Here is a 19007-nt window from a genome sequence, read left to right on the forward strand (position 1 = left end):
GCGGCATCCGTAAGGAAGGACGGGATTCTGGTGCATCCCTATCTGGACGGTTGGCAGCTCAGGGCAAAGTCGCAGGAGGAGTGCTCACGGTCAGTGCTCCAGTTGTGTTCTCTACTGGAGTTGCTGGGCTGGATCATCAATCTGCCGAAGAGACTCTTGGTTCCTTCTCAGGTCCTGAGTACTTGAGCACCCATTTCAACACTTATCAGGGAAGAGTGTTCCTCACTGCAGACAAGGGTGTTCAAGATCCAAGCTCAGATCGCCTGCTTCACCTTCCAGTTCCCAAAGTCTGGGACTATCTACAGGTTCTGGGTTCGATGACTTTGAGTTGGAGCTAGTGCCTTGGGCGTTTACTCATATGCGCCCACTGCAGAAGGCATTGTTGTCCCACTGGAGCCCCCCTATCAGAACAGTATTTTCTGCCACTACACCTATCAAAGGAGGCCAGGTCCAGTCTGGCATGGTGGATGACAAGGAGCAATCTGAAGAAAGGAATGTCCCTCAAAGTCCCGGATTGGGTGGTGGTGATCACGGTTTCCAGTCTCCGAGGCTGGGGAGTGGTATGCCTGGGCAGGTCAGCACAGGGCATGTGGTCAGTGTTGGAACTGTCGTGGTCCATCAATCGACAGGAGACACGGATGGTGTGCTGGGCCCTTCATGTTGCTGCCCTTTGTCCGCGATTGAATGGTAAGAGTGTTTTCAGACAGCTCGACAATGGCATACATTAACCGCCAGCGGGGAACCAAGAGTTGCACTGTGGCTCGGGAGGCTCAGCTCTTGTTCAGATGGGCAGAACTCCATCTCGAAGGTCTTGCTGCCTCAATCATTGCAGGAGTGGACAACATCCAAGCGGATTATCTCAGCCGGCAGCAGTTCAACCCGGTGGAGTGGCAACAAGATCCAACGCCAAGAGGGAGAGGTTCTTCAGTTGCCAGAGAAGAGACCAGGGTGATGGGTCTCCATGCTCTAGTGTGTCCATAGCCTGCCGGAATCCTGTGTTTTTCCTCCGTGGCCCCTCATAGTGCTCAGGTGGATAGAAGCTCATCCAGGTTCAGTGATTCTCGTGGCTCTGGAGTGGCCACAATGCCCATGGTTCGTAGATCTGGTACATCTGGCAATGGACGAACCACTGCGTCTAGCTCACTTGCAGAGGCTTCTGTGGCAAGGTCCCAGATTTTTGGATTGGGCGGATTGCTTTTGTCTCGCGGCCTGGCTTTTGAGAGGCAGCGGTTGCACCTAAAAGGGTATTTGGAACCAGTTATTGCTATCCTTCAGGCTCAACGGCCGGCTACTTCCCTGGCCTATTCCAGAGTGTGGAAGGTTTTGACTCCTGGTGTGGGCGACAGGATTTGGACCCATTGCAGGTTTCCATCCTGCCTTTTTGCAGCAGGGCTTGTCCAAGGGGGTTGGCCTTTAGCTCCCTTAGGGTCCAGGTCTTGGCTCTGGGTTGCCTCCAAGGGGAAGGTGCAGGGCAAGTTTCTGGCTTCACACCATGATGTTGTGCGTTTTCTGAGGGGTGTTGAGCATCTGCGTCCCCCTCTACGGAAGGTGGGTCCGGAATGGAATCTTAACTTAGTGTTACGAGTTCTCTGCTAGGATCCATTTGAACCTTTGGTTCGAGCATCATTAAAGATTCTCACCTGGAAGACTGTCTTTTTGGTAGCAATTTTCTCAGCTAGACTGATCTCAGAGTTGCAGGCTCTTTCCTGCCGTGATGCTTTCCTGCAGATATCGTATCAAAAAGAACCTCCTGATGTGAGAAAAGAAAAAATATACTATGCACATATAAAGTATTGACAGGAAGGTCCCTTTAAACCTTGCTCAGACTTAAACCAAGTCTGTGTACTTGAACTTTTATAACCATCAGTCCATTCTGCAAAAGTGCGCCGTTTATTTTCAGGGACTTTGGCATTTGTACTGTGTTCCTTTGTCTCTCCTTCTCGTTAGAATAAGCCACACAACTCAGCTATTTTCCAAGTAGGCACAAGCTGCAAATTTCAGCATTCTGCAGCGCACAAGTTTACTGTACCTCTGAGGAAGGAATATATCTGAAACTCTGCAGCGTCAGGTGTCCAGATAGTGTGCGATTCAAAACTTGCCTGAAGGGGAACTAGAAACAGGACCTCACATGGCAGCGATTGTGTTCGCGGACCTGTGAGGAACCTTTTCTACAGTCAAGTCCATTGCAGCAACCAGCAGAACTTCGCGGCAGCTTGTTTTTGAGAAAGCTGTCTCAACAGCACTCAGTCTCCTACAGTTAAGCTAAGTATCACTTTCAATTAAGTTATTGAAGTGACTAGCTTAACGAGAATCAGAGAGACACGGCCCTAAACAACCGATGATTATATCTTTTGCACAAAGAAGCAGAAGCCCTTAAAGGTTACCAGGCGCACATTCTGGAACCCTGCGCACTGTAAATGGCTGCTGGGCTACTATTACAGTATATTTTGCCTTTATAAGTCCCATTCTTTCCTGCAGATATAGTCAGACACTGTTTCCTTACGTACGGTGCCTTCTTTTCTCCCTAAAGTGGTTTCTGCCTTTCATGTGAACCAGATGGTGGAGTTACCAGGATTTCCGTACTCCTGGGATTCCTCTATGGGACAGGCTCTCCATCTTTTGGATGTCCGAAGCACCCTGTTGCGTTATTTGAAGATCACCAACTCTTTCCATTGATCTGATCATCTTTTTGTGCTATTCGGGGGACCCAAAAAGGGAGAGAAAGCGTCTAAAGCTGCCTTAGCTTGCTGGTTGAAAGAAACGATTTGCTCGGCCTATGTTTTTAAGGGCCGCGCAGTGCCGGTGGGGCTTAGAGCTCATTCCACTCTCGCTCGTGCAGCGTCATGGGCCGAGTGTCAACTGGTGTCTCCTCAGGAGATATGTAGGGCCGCAGTTTGGTCCTCGCTTCACACTTTCACCAAGCATTACTGTTTGGATGTGTGCGCTCCAGAGGTGGCCCCCTTTGAGAGTGTACTGAGAGCGAGTCTTTCGGGTTCCCGCCCGGTATAGGGGGCTTTGGTACAGCCCACTTGTCTGGACTGATCTGGGTATGTTCAGGAAAGGAAAATTGGTTTTTACCTGCTAATTTTCGTTCCCGTAATAGCACAGATCAGTCCAGAGGGCCCACCCTTGGAATCTGTGCTGAAAAACTGCTGGTTCTGCTGCTGGGCCTTTAGGCTCCCACGAAGATGGTTTTCAAATCTATGTTGAAAAACGTTAACATGTTCTAGAGTTTCTCTGACTGGTGGTTATCCAGTTCAGGGGTATCCACCCCAGGGGCTTGGTCCACCCTGTTGTTAAATTATCTCGGCTTGGGTACAAGTCAATACTGAGGGAATGCAGTTGGCACTCTCAGATATGTAGCAGTGCCCAAAGTTTTGTTCTCTGCCTCCATCTGCTGGTAGGGATGAATAAACCCACTTGTCTGGACTAATCTGTGATATTACTGTTGTGATCCTGCCCGCAAGGAGCGCGGGCAGGCTCTTTACCTCGTGCGGCCAGTCGGGCCACTGACGCTGCTTCTCTCTTCCTGAATCAGCTGGGGCCGTCCCCGCAGCTGTTGCCATGCAGCCGGCTCCTCTGCTCTTGTTTCTGCCTTCCCCCGACGTGCGGCTGCGATCCTGGGACCTTCAGCCAGCAGGGAGGCCGTCCCTGCTGGAGCCTGCTTCAGCCCGGGTCCTCGCCCGGCAGGGAGCCGTCCCTGTCGGTGCCTGCAGCCAGCCTTACCTCTCTCTGCTTCTTCCTGCTTGCGGCTGGGAGCTGCTCCAGTGACCTGCCTTCACCCAGCTTCAGCCCAGGGCCGCTCTGCTGCTTCCCTGGGCCCCCCACGTGGCTGAGGACGCCAACAGCTTCCAGCATTCATCTTCCCAGCTTCCTTAGGCGCGGGCGCGTGCCTTTCGTCTGCTCTTAAAGGGCCAGCCAGGTGTGGCCCCCTGCTGGCCCCTCCCTGGGCGTTGTCCACCTCAGCTCTACAAAGGGATTCTACGTCCAGTCCGTCTTTGCCTTCGCAAGGAGTTGGTCACTCCTGGGATTCTACCATCATTGCTCCAGGAGTTGTCCGTGTTCCAGCCTTCTGCAAGGTCCAGTGTTACTTGTTCTCTATTGGAGCTCCTCGTCCTGTCCTGATGTTTCCCTGCTGTTCAGTCCTGATGTCTGCTTGAAGTACCAGCCCTGATGTTTGCCTGTTCCTGTTCCTGCCCTTGGCCTGTCTTCCAATCCGGTACCAGTGTTCTAGTTCAGATGATGCTAACCCTACCTTTGGTTGCCGGTGTGCAGCAACCCTGCTATAGGCTGCCAGGAGTGCAGCAACCTGCTTCTACCCTGTTCCCTAATCCTGACAATTTGCAGAGTTGTTAACATGTAAACATTGACAAGAGTAGCAGACAGAGATTGACACTAGATTGAATGACTAACACCAATGGTACATTTGCTGAGGGAGATAGCTGTCCTAGAGCATTTCTAGTTTAAGTGAGAGTCTAAGGCTAGCATGCAGGGAATAAACTTTGGAATAAACTGTAGTCTTGTATATTTAGGACCAGTAGAGCTCATCCATGAGGAAATCCTCTCTCCCCTGAAAAAGTGGAAGACTAACCTTTGCTACTTAATGTGCATCTCCAGACCTTTCTGGGCCTTATAAATCCAGCACAGATCTATCTCTTCCAAAAATCCTTCTATGGAGAGGAGTGACGTTTGTGGTCTTTGGCAAATATTATTGAGACTTAAGGACCGCTAGTTTGCTGAAGGCCTTAAGCCATAGATATGTCCCAGGGACCTTTAATAAGAATTATACTATGGGTATTGTGCTGGAGGATGGTTATGAGCAGTTGATGCGTGTATAAAATTGAATAAAAGATTTATGATGGATCTCGAGTGGCACGGACTTGTGTGAAAAGTGAAGATGAGTTTAAATGTGAAATTTCACTGTTTTCATATATGTAATGTATCTCCATCAGGTACATCCAGCAAGAAGCGGAAGAAGGGACAAGATACTTCTGAGAACCAGGGAGATGATGAAACGCCAAAGAACAAAAAGATAAGCTCCAAAACGCCCAACACTTTCCCCAAAGTCAAACCCAAGGTGTGACTATTGTTTTTTGATAGGTGGGGGAGGAGGGGAAGTGATTTCTTTATGAACTTATTGGAAACATGAGCTCATTGTTTATAATGTGCATTATATAAGTGAAATTTGAAATTTTTTTATAAAAATGTTATCTTTTTAAATCTTATTTGCTTAGGCATGATCATAATACAGATCAATGAAGTTTACAGAACAGTTTCCTTTACATTGTTATGGTGATTCATTGCATATTATAAAATAATACACTAGAAAAAGGTGTGCAGCCAAATTATAATGGCTGTGCCATAAGACATCAGTCGTGAAATGGTAACTTTTTTTAACGTAAGTTTTAGTGTAGAAACAGTTCAAAGAGCATGTAATCCCCCGATATGGACCACGTTTTGCCGGAGGGACACAAGGTGGAACACCTTAATCATTTGGAAAAGCTCGACCCTAATGCATGTGTATATTGAACACTTGCACCGAATTTACACAGCTCAACACACCAAAAGGCTCATTTTAAGGGTTTGTCATTTGCGTGTTGAAATGCCAAAAGGCATTGGTTGTACTTTTTTTTTTTTTTTTTTTTTCTAGTGTATATGGTCTGTGTGCGACTTGCTCATTCCACTTTTTTGTATTGCATATTATAAAATAATTACAAATATCAGTAATGCTGTATTGACACCAGATAAAATCATTATCTACTTCTTATAGTAGTTCATTCTTTTCACTGTCACTCTTCACTAGATCCAGTATGGAGACCAAATCCTATGGCAATTATCAAATTATTCTTTAAGCATATGAGTAAGTTTCTCTAAACATTGCTATATTTGCCACCTTATTATGCTAGACAGCAGTATCGGGAATTGTCTTTTCTAAAAGTGTGCAGTGGATAATTGTGCTGCATGCAAGAAAGACTGATCAACCTCCTAAATATTGACAAGTTCAACCTATCCTTCCAGAAACACATCAAACATACAATCTGATCTGGATCTATATCTTGACTATGAATTTCAGAAATTGTTTGACTGGCTTGAATCCAAAAATGTTTAACCTCTCTGCATTCCCACCACATATGTATGAAATTGCCAGTTTGTCCACACCCTCTTCAACATAAACTGCTTGAGTTGCTGAATTTGGAAAAAAAAATAGTGGAGTATGGTGTGTCCTATGTAACTATTTAAACTACCACTGTACTTCCTTATTTTTGAGTTTAGAGAGTAAAGCTTGGGGGTAACCTGCATGGAGTAGTAATTACTACCCTTAACAGAAACATGGGGGTAACCTGCCCGGAGCGGCAGTTACTTCCTAGGGAAGCTTGCTGGGCAGACTAGATGGACCATTTTGGTCTTTTTCTGCCGTCATTACTATGTTACTATGTTACAACTGTGTAATAATCCTCCCCACCTTGGACCCAGGGAGGGACTGATCCTAGCATTGAGGGAAGCCAAAGAAGCATCGGCATCTGGCCCAGTTAATGCACAGTGCCAGGTATGAGGATAGACTAGCTTCTGTTGTGATTCCTCCAAAGTGTGCTTCTGGTGAGGAGAGCCAAGCCTCCATAGATACCCGGGGTTTGCGACTGTCTCCGCCAGCTCCAGTGCCTGCCACTGATCTTCCTCTTGGTTCCGAAGAGGATGTAGCTACATCTCCTGGGTCCCAGTCAGTGTCTGCACTCTTCAAGGAGGAGCTGGAGTGGTGCCTGCAGTTGTGGAGAAGGCAATGCGTGGCCTCTGTTGGGACACGGACTACACCGGGACCGGCATTGTCCCTCCTCAAGCCACTGCTGGAATCTCTGCATGCGCTCATTGGAATGCTACCGACACATGTCAGTTTCTGGGGCAGCATCGATGCCCGGCAGGGCATCATGGCGCCACTGACTGATCTGATATTCATCTGTGGTTCTTCGGAGGAGGAAGCCCTGTCAAGGTGTGGGACGACACAAGGGCCCAAGGCCCTATGGCCATTTGAATCAGTGGCTATACCACTGACTGGAGGCCAAGCCCCCAAGGCCCTGCCCCACCTTCTAACAGTAAGGGCGAGGGCCCATATGACTCGTCGGATGGTCCTCCCTCAGATCAGTCTTCTCCGAAAGATCTCTCCTTCGTAGGGTTTGTCAGGGTATGGCAGAGCATTCCATTTCAGTTGCAGACTGCAGAGGATGCCTAACACAGGATACTGGATATCCTCCATTACATGGAGCTTCCCAAGGAAATCATGGTAGCCCCAGTGGGGCTACCATGATTTCCTTGGGGAGTTGCTGATGAGGTTGTGGGAACATCCCCTTTCAGTACCTCCCATTAACAGGAAGGTTGATGCACTTTCTCTCATCCAGAACTCTCTCCGATTCGACAGTTGTCAGCTACCACACCAATCTGTGGTGGCCAAATGCACTTTGACCCATTCGTAGGTGCCCCCAGGGAAGGATCAGAGGGCCATGGATGCTCTTGGGAGGAAAGTCTTTCAGGCCACCATGCTTATTGCCCACATAGTGGCCTACCAGCTCTACATGAGCCAATATATGCAGGACGTGACCGAGCAGCTGCCTCAGCAGCAGCAGGACACTCTCTAGTCGCTGGTGCATAAGGGCCTGGAGTGTGTAAAACACGGGGTCAGGTCAACTTAGGATGTTTTCAAGATAGCATTGAGGGTCTCTGCAGCTGAGATCAGAGCTCTGACTAGTCCAACTGTGGGTGTCCTATCTTCATCAAGAAGTGCAGGAGCGACTTGCTGACATGCCATTCATTGGAGAGAATCTCTTTGGGATAAGGTGAAGGACTCAGTGGCTCAGATGCAGAAGCACCATGCGACACTCCTACAGCTCTCCACTGGCACCCAGGACCCATCATCCTCAATAAGGAGGTCTTCGAGGTCGAGCCAGAGGAAGTCTTCCCCCCCACCCCCCACCCGAGAAGATACTATCCTCCGTCCTCTCAGCCCCTGCAGCAAGCCCCTTGCATCCTTCACAGGCAGCAGAGGGCCCCAAAGCCCCAGCTGGCATCCGAATCCATTCCCGGGATGGGAACATAACCAAACCCCACTGTACTGGAGACAATGGGATCCTCTGATCTGAGGGAGGCTGCAGTTCTATGCAAACCAGTAGCCCAGTGTAACCTCCAACCAGTGGGTTCTGTCTATCGTCCGCAGAGGGTACAATTTAAAACTTTTGAATACCCTGCCAAATTGTGCCCCCCCCCCCACCCGAGTCCATATTAGGAGCTGGTAGCATATCAAGAGGTACTTCTTGCAGAACTCTCCTCCCTCTTAATGGCCAGAGCGATCAAGCCCATTCCACCAGAGCAAAGAGGGTGGGGATTCTACTACCAGTACTTCTTGATTTCAAATAAAACAGAGGGATTCTGTCCTATCCTAGACCTAAGGACCTTGAACAAGTTTCTCAGAAGAGAAAAGTTCAAGATGGTTTCCCTGGGTGCCTTGATCCCCCTTGTTGCAAAAAGGAGACTGGCTATGCTCCCTCAATCTGAAGGATGTGTACAGTCACCGGAAGTAACTCCGATTTGTGATGGGACATTATCATTTCCAGTATATTGTTTTGCCGTTTGATCTAGCATCAACCCCATGTGTTTTTATAAAATGTCTAGCCATGATGGTGTACCTATGCAGACATGGGAGAGCATGTTGTCCCTTATCTGGACGATTGGCTGGTCAAGAGCACCTCTTGGGCAGAAGCCGAAGAGTCCATGCGCTCGACTATCCTGGTGTTGGAGTCACTAGGGTTCGTCCTCAACTACCCCAAGTCCCATATCAGTCAGTCATTGCAGTTGGACTTCATAGGAGCCCTGCTAAACAACTGCTCAGGCCAAGGCTTTCCTGCTGCTGCAGAGGGCCATCATCTTGATGACCATTGTGGCAGAGATTAAAATGAGGCAGCAGGTATCAGCATGGCACATTGAGGCTGTTGGGCCACATGGCTGCAACAGTTCATGTCATTACCTTGGCATGTATACAGATGTGAAGAGCCCAGTGGACACTACAGTCCCAGTAGCATCAAGCCACTCAAGGGCTTTGGGACTGCATCCAAGTAACCCCATTCTTCCGGGATTCCTTGTCCTGGTGGTGGGAGGATTCCAATCTAGACCAGGGGTCCAAATTGTACTGATAATGGATGTGTTCACCCTGGAGTGAGGAGCTCCTGTAGGGTGGGCTAAGCACCCAAGGTATCTGGTTTGCTCAGGAACAGCTGTGTCAAATCAACTTCCTGAAGCTCCAGACAATCCGGTATGCTCTGTGGGCTTTCAGAGATCAGATGTCCAACAAAATTGTGTCGCTACAGACTGACAACCAGGTAGCAATGTGGTATGTCAACAAGCAGGGAGGTACGGGCTCGTACCTAATATGTCTGGAAGCAGTCCATATATGGTCATGAGTCCTCTCCCAAGGGATGATGCTCTGGGCCATATATCTGGCTGGAACAGAGAATGTGTTATTGGGCAGACTGAGTCGTTCCTTCTGACCTCATGAATTGTCTCTGGACCACGGGATGCCGAATTGGATCTTTTGCTTTTGGGGAAAGCCCGGAGGTGGATCTGTTTGCTGTGCTTTGGAATAGGAAGGTTCCTCAGTTCTGTTCCCTATATAGGTCCCACAACAAACTAGCCTCAGACACCTTTTCTCGCCATTGGGGTGAGGACCGTCCTGTATGCATTTCCTCCAACTCCACTGGTAACAAAGACTTTGAAGCTTTGTGAGGACAAGGGGACTATGATCAGCCCTCTATCGGCCGAAACAGGTCTGGTTTCCACTGCTCCAGGAGATGTCCATCAGTAAAACGATCAGGTTGGGGACTTCTCCCAGATCTCATCACCCAGGATCAAGGCAGGTTGCGGCATTCCAACCTCTAGGCCCTTTTGCCCAATGGCTTGAATGTTGAGAGGCTGATGCTACAACTACTCGCTCTCTCGGAAGGTATGTCTCGGGTCCTGGTAGCTCTCAGAAAGCCTTCCACTAGAAAGTCCTAGGCACTGAAGTGGAGGTTTTCTGTGTGGCATGAGCAGAAGGCTCTAGATCCCTTCTTTTGCTCAACACAAAAACTGCTTGACTATCTTCTACACCTTTCATAGACTGATCTGAAGACTAGTGCAATTGGCACATATCAACCTGGTATAGAACAGATGTTTCCAAACCTTTCCTGGATGACCCCTAGTCAGTCAGTTTTCAGGATATAAAAAATGAATATTCATAAAATAGCATGCACATTTTCTCATGCATATTCATTGTGGATATCCTGAAAACCTGACTGGCTGGGGGTCCTCAAGGACAGACTTGGGAACTACTATTATAGAAGGTAAACCCATCTCTGTACAGCCTATAGTTGTATGGTTTATGCAAAGTCTGCTTCAGTTGAAGCTTCCCCTAAGGCCTCACTGTGTCCTGGGATCTGTATGGTTTTAGCTCAACTGATGAAAACTCCCTTTGAGCCTCTGTGCTCCTATGACTTGAAGTACCTGACCTGGAAGATCATATTTTTGGTGGTGGTCACTTTAGCTCGTAGGGTCAGTGAGCTGTAGGCCTAAGTGACTTATCCACTTTACACTAAGTTTTTCCACAATAGGGTGGTCTTGTGCATGGACTGTAAGTTCCTACCTAAGGTGGTGTTTGACTTCTATCTTAACCAGTCCATCTTCTTGCCAATATTTTTTCCCAGGCTCCATTCGCACCAAGGTGAACGAGCCCTGCACAGTTTGGGACTGCAAATGAGCCTTAGCCTTCTGTCTGGAGCAGACAGAAGCCCATAGATAATCCACCCAACTTTTTGTTTCTTTTGATCAGAACAGGTTGGGGATCGCTGTTGGCTAGCAGACTATATCTCCTTTTTCTGTTATGCCTAGGCGGGATTTCATCTTGGGGGTCATGTCAAGACTCGTGCTATCCGTGTCAATGACCCACTTGCAAGCAGTCCCCATGGAGAAGATCTGCAGAGCTATGATGTAGAGTTGCATCCATTCTTCCACATTGCATTACTGTTTGGATAAGGATGGTTGACGTGACAGTAGGTTTGGCAATCTGTTCTTCAGAACTTGTTTGAGGTGTAGAACCCAACTCTGTTTCTGCCTAGGGCCAGTTCTTTCTGTTCCGGCTGCCCCCCTTGTTACCAACAAAGATAGTTATGGTTGTGCCCGTTGGCACTTAGTTTAGTGTGTTGTTGGTTCCCCATGGATTTATCCATGTGTGAAGTCTGCCATCCTGCTTGTCCTTGGAGAAAGCAGAGTTGCTACCTGTAACAGGTGTTCTCTCAGGACAGCAGGTTGTCTGTCCTCACAAATCCCACCCACTACCCCGCAGAGTAGGGCTTCTACTTTGTGGATTTTGTTCTTATTTTAATTTTTCATTCTTCAGTTCTATGATATAAGAATGAAGGGACCCCGTGATGCATCGTATAATGCGTGCCAAGCATACTTAGAGATGGTCAGTCAAAGTTCTAGAACCTTTGACAAGTTTTCCTCTTTGGGGCTCCATCTGCTGATGTCACCCATTGAGGACTGACATTCTGCTGTCACAGGTAAGCAACTCCACTATCTGCCTATAAGGAAATGTTTTATAACAAGTGTCTTTGGTCTTATATCCATAAATCCGAGGTGAGGCTCTAATAGCTGAACCAAAGGTTCAATTGCCAGGTCAAACAGTAATAGACATCCCTGCCTAGACCCCCTAAGGACCAGAAACGAATCAGAAATTATTCCATTAGAGAAAACCTTTGCTCTTGGTCTGGAGCAGCAGGCTACGAACCAGGAGCAAGGGTTTGAGTCCCACTGTTGCTCCTTGTGACCTTGGGCAAGTCACTTTACCCTCCATTGCCTCAGGTACAAACTTAAATTGTAAGCCCTCTGGGGATATGGAAATACCTACAGTACTTGAATGTAATCTGCTTTGATGTGCTGAAAAAAGTGGAATATAAAAAAAATTTCTAAATAAATAGAATATATAGCCCTAATCCAAGCCATGTAATCTTTCCTGAGGACCTAAAAAATAAATATCCAAGAGAAGCAATCATAGAGATTACAGCTCTTGGAATGCATTATATTTTCTGGTGTTCTGAGTGAAGGATCTACCCTTAAATTCTCGTTGATCAAGTCCAGTCTGATCCAGGATGATATTGATTCTAAACTACACAATTATCAAAATTTTCATATCCGCTTTAAGGAAATTGGCACATTTGTACGGTTCTTTAGATTGTTTATGAATTAATAGTATTAAAGTTTGAGTAAGGCTTCCCATTTCTCTATTGGGTTTCCTTACTTAACTGAAGAGGTCACACAATATAAAAGAGGAGTCCGTGAATGCTTTGTAAAAGTCTAAGTGAAATCCGTCGGCTGCAGGACCTTTCCTATTAGCCAGTGCCGTAATGGCTTTACAGGCTTCTACTACCATCATGGGCAAATCCAAACCAGCTGCCAGCTCCTGTGAAATGCTCAGGAGCTCCAAGAAACTCGAAAAGGATTCAGTCTCTTCTCTCTGAGGAGAAGATGTTTCTCTATATAAGTTGGAAAAATGTGGAGCAAGAAAGAGCATTAAGCTCTGAAGTTAAAAATTGTATAATGCCTTCAGAATTTCTCACATCCCCTATTATAGAACTTTCTGTTCTCTCCTTAACTACCCTAGCAAGTAGCGTCCCGCCTTACCTCCCTGTTCATAATATTTCTTCTTTGTATATCTCGTTGACTTTTCAGTACTATCAACCTGAATATTTCTCAGCTGGTCTCGTGCCAATATCAGCTTTTGAAAGGTTAAAGGATGAACAGTCTCTGATTTATGCTTCAGCTCCAATGTATTGATCAGTGACTCAAGTTCAACCCGTTGTAGCTTTCTTTATTTTATTAACATGACTAGCATAAGAAATAGTTTGTCCCCTAACCACTGCCTTCAGTGAAAGTCAGATGTGGGATTTTGTAGTTTATAATCGTCTGTTGTCTCTAACATAATCTTAAATTCATCCCTACCCAGCAGGGGTAAATTAAGTCACCAGGGCCTAAATGAACCTAAGCTTGAAATAACCTAAAAGTTTTATATCTGCTGTATGATGAGATTTGTGTCTAGCGGAACAAAAAGTAAAATCTCTGCTTGAAGGAAATCTTTCTCCAGCCATCTCCTAAGCAAAATTTGGCTAGAAGCTGTCACATCCTGCAGCATCTCCGTACTGTTTCAAATCTTTTTATTAAACGTTTTGCAAACTTTTCCAGGAAACACACATGGTGAGGTGTTCCTGCACACCACTGCTAGAGAAACAAAGTAATGTAATACAAACTACATGATTCCTCAGCCGATAATACTAAACACAATCCCCTCCCTCCACCCAGAAGAACAAGCATACCAGATATTAGGATTTTCATTGAGTCTTTGTGTAGTTAACACTTTATATGTCATTTACAATCAGGCTTTGAGCTCTGGGAGGCAAAAATTATAGCTAAGAAACCCAAGACTTCGGAAATACTGCTAGTTTCTTCGTTACATGCGGTGGTGTGCAGTCAGAGCCTTTAAAGGGATTCAATGGATTCCCCAGCCCTGGACTTTTTTTTTTTTCAGCTGCATATCTGTGCAGCCAATAGGAACAGCAGCTTACACCTCAAAGGTAGCCAATAAAAAGAAGGTTCATGGTCTGCAGAGCAGGTAGGGGTCTCATGGATGGGACCAATCCCCGGGGCTAGATGTAGGCATGCGGCAGCTCAGGCACTGACTGAAGCAGCAGCAGAGCATGAGATAGGTGGGACCTTGCTTCGCTGGAAGGGAGGGCACACTTTCTACCCCATGTGAAAAACAGGCCGTCAGGGAGTGTGGGATGGGGCTTTTTCAGAATTGGAGCTAGCTTCTGTGCCCATGTGGATCCAAGGACAGGCGGTGGGAGTATAAGTAAATGTATTGTGCAGCAGTTTCTTCTAAGATCTCTGTGCTGGTGTTTGAGTTGAGCTAGGGGACTGGGGAACATGCTTGCTGGGGATGGGAAGAGGAGAAAGAGGGGAGCATGACTGGGGGGTCTTGGGGGGCTGAGGAACAACACTGCTGGGGGGACTAGGGGCTGGAGAGCATGACTGCTGGGGACTGTAGGGGTCTGGGTGGACAGTGGGGACTGGGGAGCATGACTGCTGGGGACTGGGAGGGGGGATTGTCTGGGTGGAGTGAGTGGGCTGGGAAGCATCATTGTTGGCTGGGGGAGGGGGGGCCTAGTGGAGAGAGGGGACTGTGGAGCATGACTGCCGGGGATGGGGAGAGGGGATTGGGGAGTATGACTGGGGAGGTCTTGGAGAAGGAAGGTGTCTGTGGAACAAGACTGCTGGGGTCTGGGTGAGGAGAGGGGACTGGGGGGAGCATGACTGCTGTGGAGGAGAGGGGGGCTGGGCAGCAAGACTGCAAGGTACTGGGGAACTCTGGATGGCGCTGGGGAACAAGACAGCCGGGGCCTGGGTGGGGAAAGGAGCTTGGGAGCATGTGTATGAGAGCCGGGGCTGTATCCTGTGTGAGACAGAGGGAGGGAGTGAAATCGTGTGGGTGAGAGAGGATAAAGCTTGCATGGCCCCCTACCCCCCCCCCCCCAATCCATGACAACCATAGGGTGAGTGGGAATCAAAAAATCCCATGTATGGAGAGCAGGACATTCAGTTCTTATAAGTTTTTCATTACTGGATGTTTGTCTCTGCTTTTTTTAAATATATTGGTATTTTGAGAATTGTATAAACACTTTTGAGGTTTGTTATTGAATGTTCTATTCATCAGCTATCTTGAAATATTTATTCCTTTTTATTAGTATGGTTTTATTATGATTGATGTTTTATATTTCTTGATTTTATTGTTGGTCTTCCAGTATTCTGCATGTGAGACCAAGGGAAGGGGAGCCTGCTAGCATATAGTTTGACTAGAGATCTGTAGCAGTCTGGCTTGTTCTGTTTTCAGTAGGAGGTGTATTGGTTTTCTAGGGCCTGTTGTAATATTTGCAGTGCTGCTCTTTCCTGAGTAGGGTGCTAACTGACAGATCGATACTGTAACCTGCGGTTGAAGATTTCCCGTCTGTAACCCGCTGTGAGCGCACAATTCGGACGCGTAAGGCGATCCTGCGATACAGTCTCCAGTTTCACGCGTCCTTAGCGCTTCTTAAAACAGACGCATAACCCTTTCCGCACCCAGCATGTATATGATATGTAAATGAACGAATTAGCTGTTTAATGAAGGAATTAGCTATTCCCCTCCGATACTGTGACGCGCGCTCAGATTATCTCCTTTGTAACCCGCTATTTTGCCGCGTCCTTAACCTGTTAGTTTACTGCCTACCCTCTACTTGGTGTTAGTGTGGTGTTCGAAAATTAAAACGGGAATAAAGTGTAAAAAATGGGGGTAAAACCAAAGGGAGTAAAGTGTAAAAAACCATGGACGACCTCCATATTAACATTGCAGCGTAAGTTGTTTATATATATATGTATAAATACCTGTCACTTTCCGAATCCCCCAGGCGTGTGGTCATCGAGGCGGCGGCGGGCGGATGGGCGCCCGTTCATCCAGGCGGCAGTAGTGGGAGCCGGTGGGCGGGTGGGCGCGCGTTGGATCCAGGCACAAACCTAAAAGCATAAATAATTTAGTACTGTACATTAGTCTGAACTGAGTGCTAGGTCTACATTTAGATAAGATATAGCAAAGTGTGTCTATCTTTGTATATCCATAACAAACTATATTCTGACTAATGCTGAAATTCCCATCTCCAATCCTTAAGGGCCATGATTGGATCTAGTTTTCAGGAAAACTAAGATTATGCACATTAGGGTACTTTGACCAGTTGTGTGCAAACCTTATGATCATTCATTGTGGATATCTTGGAAAATAAGATTGTGACCCTCAAGGATTGATATTGAGAAACTCCGGAAGTAATGAGAAGAATCCAGGTCCTACAGTCTGATCCTAGTGAATTTTAGTGCTGGGCAAGTGGTGTTACTAGTGTTGTAAAAAGTTGCTGTGGTAGTGAATGATTGGGCAGTACGTAGCAGTTAATGCTTGCGGAGGTGCCTTTCTTAAGCTGTGTTTCTAGGAGTCCTTCTTCAAACACTGTCCGTAGGAGTACGGGTTTGAATTCATTTTCAGAACTTTTTGGAATGCAGACAAGTAAAGACGCGCTATACATTTTAATGTATTTGTATTTATGCCAATATAATAGAACATACAGCATTGCAATATTGTCCAGTAAAGCTCACAGATAATCAACAGATTTTATCAACTGTCACTCAACATGTGCATTTATACAGGCAATTGATAGTTAACAAAAAAGCAGAACTTTGTAGTCTATAATTTGACTGGGCACACCACTTCCAGTACAGGGCCCAAATATGATCGCATAGGTTAATCTTTCTTTTCAAATCAGATCAGATGCATGGTAATTCCAGAAAGTGAGTTTAAGGGATAATATTCCCACTGCTAGTTCCTGTTGCTACTCTAATGTAAATTCTGATTTGGATTGTTAATTGTTCAAATGTTTCTTGATCCAAATTTGTTGTATTCTGCATGGAGACCACTCATGGAAAAAAAGCAGAATATGAAATGCTTAAATAAATCTTGCAACGTATAAAGGAAGTGTTAGCATTTTTAGAGTGTTAAGTGGAAATGTGAACCATTCTCTCCAGCTCAATGTGCTACATCTACTAAATATATAAAATGGGGGAATCTGTGCAATAATCTGTACATTAATCTTGTTGCTTATGTCATTTGCATCTTGCCATATTTTCCACCATTCCTCTGATCCCAGTTTAAGGTGCAGCCCAAATTCCATTTATGGATGATACAATGCAGTCACCAAAACCATTTGTAACCATTTTTTTCCTGATAATTAGGATAATCTACTTTAGTTGTTAAGTCTCAACAACTGACAGCTTTTGAAAGACTATTAGGATTTTTAAGTGACCATCCCACCTCGCCGCCTCCCACTATATCATGGTGTAGCTGTAGTAAAAGAAACTGGGTATGCAGAGACGGTTAAAATTCTAAAGATAGCTCTGGAAGGACTCAAAAGTATTACCCTGCCAAAGCTGTTCCAGCCGCTGAAGTCCTTGTCCATCCCAAATAATGGCTTTAGGTGAGAGGGTTGCCAGTGTCAGAGGTGGTCTTGCACACGGGAGAAGCAGGTGAAAGTACATTTATGGGATTAAGGATTTGTCCATACTGCTGCAGTATGTGAACAGGATGTGCTTTACGTACTTGTCTCATTGCAGGCAACCCAGTGGAAGAGTTTGAGAGTATCCAGACTATTTACTTGATACTCTTCAAGAAAAATCGAAGAGGGAGGAAGATTGACACCTAACCAGACCCTCAAACATGCCAGCCTGCTAAACCAATGCTAAAGCTTTAAGGGACTGATGTAATTAACTGAGGGTTTAAAACTATGCTCTCTAATTTAGTGCATAATTTAACGCACCAGCCAATTTTTTAAAATTCTAGATGCAGAAAACTAACAGTATGCTAATATATTGGGAGTTTAAAAAAAGTGCACAAACAGGCTTAGCGCAGAAAAAACAATTTATGTGAATAAATCATATTTTATGCACAGAAAACAAGCTTTGTGAACATAAACCATGTTTTCTGCACATCAGAAAACCCTGGTGGTGATTGTGGGATTTTTTACTAAATTGAAAATGTCTCCTAATGAATTATAAGGACATGAAATGACTAAGAAAGGAAAAAAATGTCATAAGAACATAACTTACTCGCCATACTGGGTCAGACCAAGGGTCCGTCAAGCCCACTATCCTGTTTCCAACAGTGGCCAAGCCAGGTCACAAGTACCTGGTAGGATCCCAAGGGATAGATAGATTCCATGCTGCTTTTCCCAAGAAGATAAACATTTTAAATATCGGCAGTCTTTTTGATTTTATAAATAAGAGAATGTGACATCCTGTTCCTTATTTTTGCAAACAAGGAACCTGGCTTGTTCCCATATTCATAATGTCTGCTTTGTGTATCTGAGATTTCTTTTTCTGGCACCTGTAATATTGTGAACTCAGAGGCTCTGAGTGTATTTTTTCTTCATTAAACATGAACTCTTTTTTTTTTTTTTCCCCCTCCTGGTTCTTCTGAAGATGACTCGCGTATCAAATACTTTTGGCTTGCAAGAACTACCCCAGCAAAGCATAGGTATATAATCATTAGAAGAATATCATTTTACTCTGTAATTGCTTTTTCCAATAACTAGCTAAATCCTTCCCCCACTAAGAAGAGAGAAATGAAGTCTCCCTTAGAGCCATTAGCAATGGAAATTGCATTGTGATCCAAGGTCTTGCAGGAAAGGATAACTCGAGGTCTTTTCCTGACAAAGCAGCAGGAGATGATAGAAAACAATCAGTCTGGCTATAGGAACAGTAAGCGTATCTCTTGTTGAGGTGTAGAGGTCTCTCCATACACCTCTGAGATCACGATTTCTGTTTTAAATCTCATAGACTGTTAGGAGGGGGCAGATTCGGGTTCCTCTGGAGGTTTATGTCTATTTTAGGATGTAGACACAAATATTCCTGTCCCCAGTGATTAGGATTAGCAGGCGGCCGGAAAGAGTTTTGGAATGGTGACCAAAGATACTTACCAAGATAAAGGTAAACGCATGTAGAGAGCGCACGCCAGTGTTACGTACTTGACCGTCAGGATCGATCATTGATGTGGAAACAGAAAGCGGTAGAAACATGCACGAGAGCACCCCCTCCTCCCCTCCCTATATTTGGAGTTATGGGCAGACAAAAAAAAAAAAACACCTCGTCCCACTCTTCCACCTTCATGGAGCATGCGCCTATTGGGGGTTTCCTGGAGTAATGGTACGTGTTTGTCCAGATTTTAGAAACTCCCTATTGACGAGTGAGATAATCATATTTGCAGATGACACAAAATTGTTCAGAGTAGTTAAATCACAAGCAGATTGTGATAAATTGCAGGAAGACCTTGTGAGACTGGAAAATTGGGCATCCAAATGGCAGATGAA

The 19007-nt window shown here is 45.8% G+C and overlaps 1 protein-coding gene across 2 annotated transcripts in view; it reads left to right on the forward strand.

The window, feature by feature from the left end:
* Nucleotides 1-19007, forward strand: part of NOLC1 (nucleolar and coiled-body phosphoprotein 1) — a 99176-nt gene that overhangs the window by 66016 nt on the left and 14153 nt on the right. Inside the window, exons 10-11 of one of the 2 annotated variants that reach the window (XM_029609010.1) lie at nucleotides 4953-5077; nucleotides 18121-18175. In XM_029609010.1, coding sequence (XP_029464870.1) covers nucleotides 4953-5077; nucleotides 18121-18175 — 180 coding nt within the window. The remainder of the gene's footprint in view (nucleotides 1-4952; nucleotides 5078-18120; nucleotides 18176-19007) is intronic. The other variant, XM_029609009.1, reaches the window with a different exon arrangement.

The sequence above is a fragment of the Rhinatrema bivittatum genome, chromosome 7, assembly GCF_901001135.1.
Source record: "Rhinatrema bivittatum chromosome 7, aRhiBiv1.1, whole genome shotgun sequence".
Lineage (NCBI taxonomy): Eukaryota > Metazoa > Chordata > Amphibia > Gymnophiona > Rhinatrematidae > Rhinatrema > Rhinatrema bivittatum.